General features: G+C 31.6%; 1 protein-coding gene across 1 annotated transcript; it reads right to left on the reverse strand.

Annotated features, from left to right (window-relative positions):
• Positions 1 to 2,399: 2,399 nt before the first annotated feature.
• Positions 2,400 to 2,768, reverse strand: LOC115229442. Its single transcript, XM_029799794.1, has one exon. It carries the CDS (start codon positions 2,766 to 2,768, stop codon positions 2,400 to 2,402), a length of 369 nt encoding a protein of 122 aa, XP_029655654.1.
• Between the last annotated feature and the right edge of the window lie 503 nt (positions 2,769 to 3,271).

A 3,271-nucleotide genomic window follows, 5' to 3' on the forward strand; every position in this document is an offset into this window, starting at 1 on the left:
CTCTATATTATCTAATATATATATAATATATACAACTACATACACATATGCATACTTACAAACACACACACAAATATATATATATATATATATATATATATATATACATATATATATACATGTATATACATACACGCCTTCATATGCTCCGTACACCTGTTTTCATACGCATGGCCTCTTAAATGCGAAAACACCGATACATAACAAAAGTCTTTACGCAGAAACATACTTATTCCTTCTAGATATATACACGCAGGTACGCACATACACACATTCACACAACACACACACACACACCTCTACCAACCGACGCATATAAATACACACACATTTACACAGGGGCAAAACTTTTATTATAACTACTAAGTTTGTAAAATGCTATGAGCTTCGTATTTTAATTGCCAAATGAAGCCATTTCTCGTTCTTCGCGGTTTTATTGCCTCTTGGATAAGACATGACTTTGTATATTTATAATTTTCTCCATCAATTCTTCTTTAATTTACGCCTGCATATACATATATACTAGCAATTTGCTACTGGTTATACTTTTTCACATACAGATGTAGACATAAGAGCATACACACACACACATTGATGTACTTATGCAATAACTCACACACACGTTGATTATATAACCTGAGTCACTTTCTTGCAAAACTCTAGTTTTAGAATCGGTAACCAGTATATATTATGTATATATAATATATATATATATATATATTATATATATATATATATATATATATATATATATAGATATATATATATTATATATATTTTATATTTATATACATATATATATATATATATATGATATATCCAGAGAGAGAGAGAGAGAGAGAGAGAGAGTGAAAGAAGGAGAGAGAGATGGTCGTATCCTACAAGCAGTCGTCAACTATTTTTATCGAAACGGTTATTAACCCGATATTTACACGCTATTTTTTTTAGGTCTATTTGCTTCGTGATTCACCTTTCATATAAAGAATTATTTCGTGTTCTCTAAGTTTTCTAAATTCTTATGATATCAAGCATATATATATATATATATATATATATATATATATATATATTATATATAATACGTAAATCATATATTTGAATATATGTAATATATATATCTATATAATACATATATTCACAAATATATGATATACGTATTTACTTTTATATGAATATATATTGAAACACTTGCACATACATATACATATATATACAATAATACATGCGTATATATATATATATGTATGTATATATATATATATATATATATATATACATACACATATTCAAGTATATGTATATATGCAGCTGTGCGTGTCGTCGTGTGTATGTATGAAAAGAAACAAAACATTTTCTGATGGTAGACATATATCGGTGAGTAAAATTTATTGATGATATCGATTTGTCTGGGACTTCAAATGTCGCCTTTAACGGCGTATCTGCTTATCTGTGTGTGCATATGTATATATATATATATATATATATATATATATATATATAATATATATATATATGTATATATATTTACACACATATATATATGCGTGTGTATCTATGTATATATATATGTGTGTATATTTGTATATATATGTATATATATATATATATATATATATATATATATATATAATATATACATTAAGGAATGAATAGGTCGCGTTGAATTAAATAATACATAATAAATTATATATATATGTATATACATACATGCATGTATGGGTACAGGACGTCACCAACGGTGCAAATAACATGAAATATGTAAAGAAACGAGGGAAAAACGAGTGAAATATGTAGACAACGAGAAAAATGGGAAATAGGACAAGTAAACACAGTGAAGGGACCCTTCATCAGTTGCTGGTTATCTACCTACTCCTCTTTTCGAGCATTCAACGACAATAGGAGTCGCCAAAGACAGTTGCTCCCATAAACTCTAAAATGAAATTTAGGATTTATGGAGGGTCAAAGTTGGGAATAGAAAAATAACAGTGGAAATATGCAAGAAAACCGAACGAAAACAAGCATAGAGTGTCGTAAGACCAGAACGAGAGGAAAATAATAAACGCTGGGAGAAACCCTTTTTTTTTTGAAAGAGAAAATATAGAAGAAAAAGAGAGAAAACCACGTCCGTTCTTTCAAACGTCCGTACAGGAAAAGAAAGATTGTCATGTGAGGAAAAGAAAGATGGACGATTGTCCCGTGGGAGTAACGAGAGAGAAGAGAGAGAGAGAGAGAGAGAGAGAGATAGAAAACGGTGAAGAAGAGAGGGGAAAGAACGGAATTAGATATACATAGCATCTTAAAAGCCGCACTCCGCGCGGACTTTTACACTGGTGATCTAATTAGGCCTGCGGCCCAAGACGATAAACCATTTTTTTGCATCCTACTATCTCAGATGTATATCACAGAGTATCACATTTGGAGAATTTTGTATCACGGGGACATTTGAAGATAAACAGCAGGATATTCTTGGTTTTACTATTTGATGTGAATATGAATAGATTGCTACCATTTCCAACTCTGGAACATCGAACATAGGGCTGACCATAAGAAACAATTTTCAGTGATTGTCCTTGACCCTTGTTAATTGACATTGTAAAACTAACTCTTACTGGAAATTGAGGTCTCTTGAATTTAAAGTGCCTTTCTGCTAGAATCAGTGGAATTCTTGGAATAAATACATTTTCTCCCTTTCCTTGTCCAGTGAGGATTGTTGCTTCCAAAAGATGTGGATGCAATTGCCTGATAATGAGTCTTGTTCCACTGCACATCTTTGGGGATCCAGATTTCTGAGAAGCATGATTGGGACTCCTTTCTTCAATGGCAGTTTGTAAGAAGACATTCCAAGAAGATCCAAGGAGTTAAGAAACTCAGGAGTTGTTATTATAGAAGATACATATATATTGTGGCTTTGTATCTCTGTTTGACCCCTACCACCACTTGATAACTGGTGTTCGCATGTTTACGTTCAAATAACTTAGCAGTTCGGTAAAAGAGATCAATGAAAAAGTACTAGGCATAAAAAAGAAACTGGTGCCGATTTGTTCGATTAAAACTTTTCAGCAAGGTGCCCCAGCGTGGTCGCAGGCTGATGACTAAAGATAAAAGAACCACTAGATTATTTAGTAGGTCTTTAAGCTTAGGTATTCACATATCCCAGTAATACTATGGCATTAAAACCTCTCACGGTCGCTTTATCTGCTAGAAATAACAACCTGAATGCTTTAAAATCAGATTCTAATGCTGGATGTTCAAGAACCAAATGAAGGGTAAA

This window comes from Octopus sinensis, unplaced genomic scaffold (assembly GCF_006345805.1).
Source record: "Octopus sinensis unplaced genomic scaffold, ASM634580v1 Contig12656, whole genome shotgun sequence".
NCBI lineage: Eukaryota > Metazoa > Mollusca > Cephalopoda > Octopoda > Octopodidae > Octopus > Octopus sinensis.

What these genes read in the sequence shown, in the direction of transcription:
- LOC115229442 (XM_029799794.1), bottom strand. Translation starts at nt 2,768, where the DNA reads ATGTGCAGTGGAACAAGACTCATTATCAGGCAATTGCATCCACATCTT.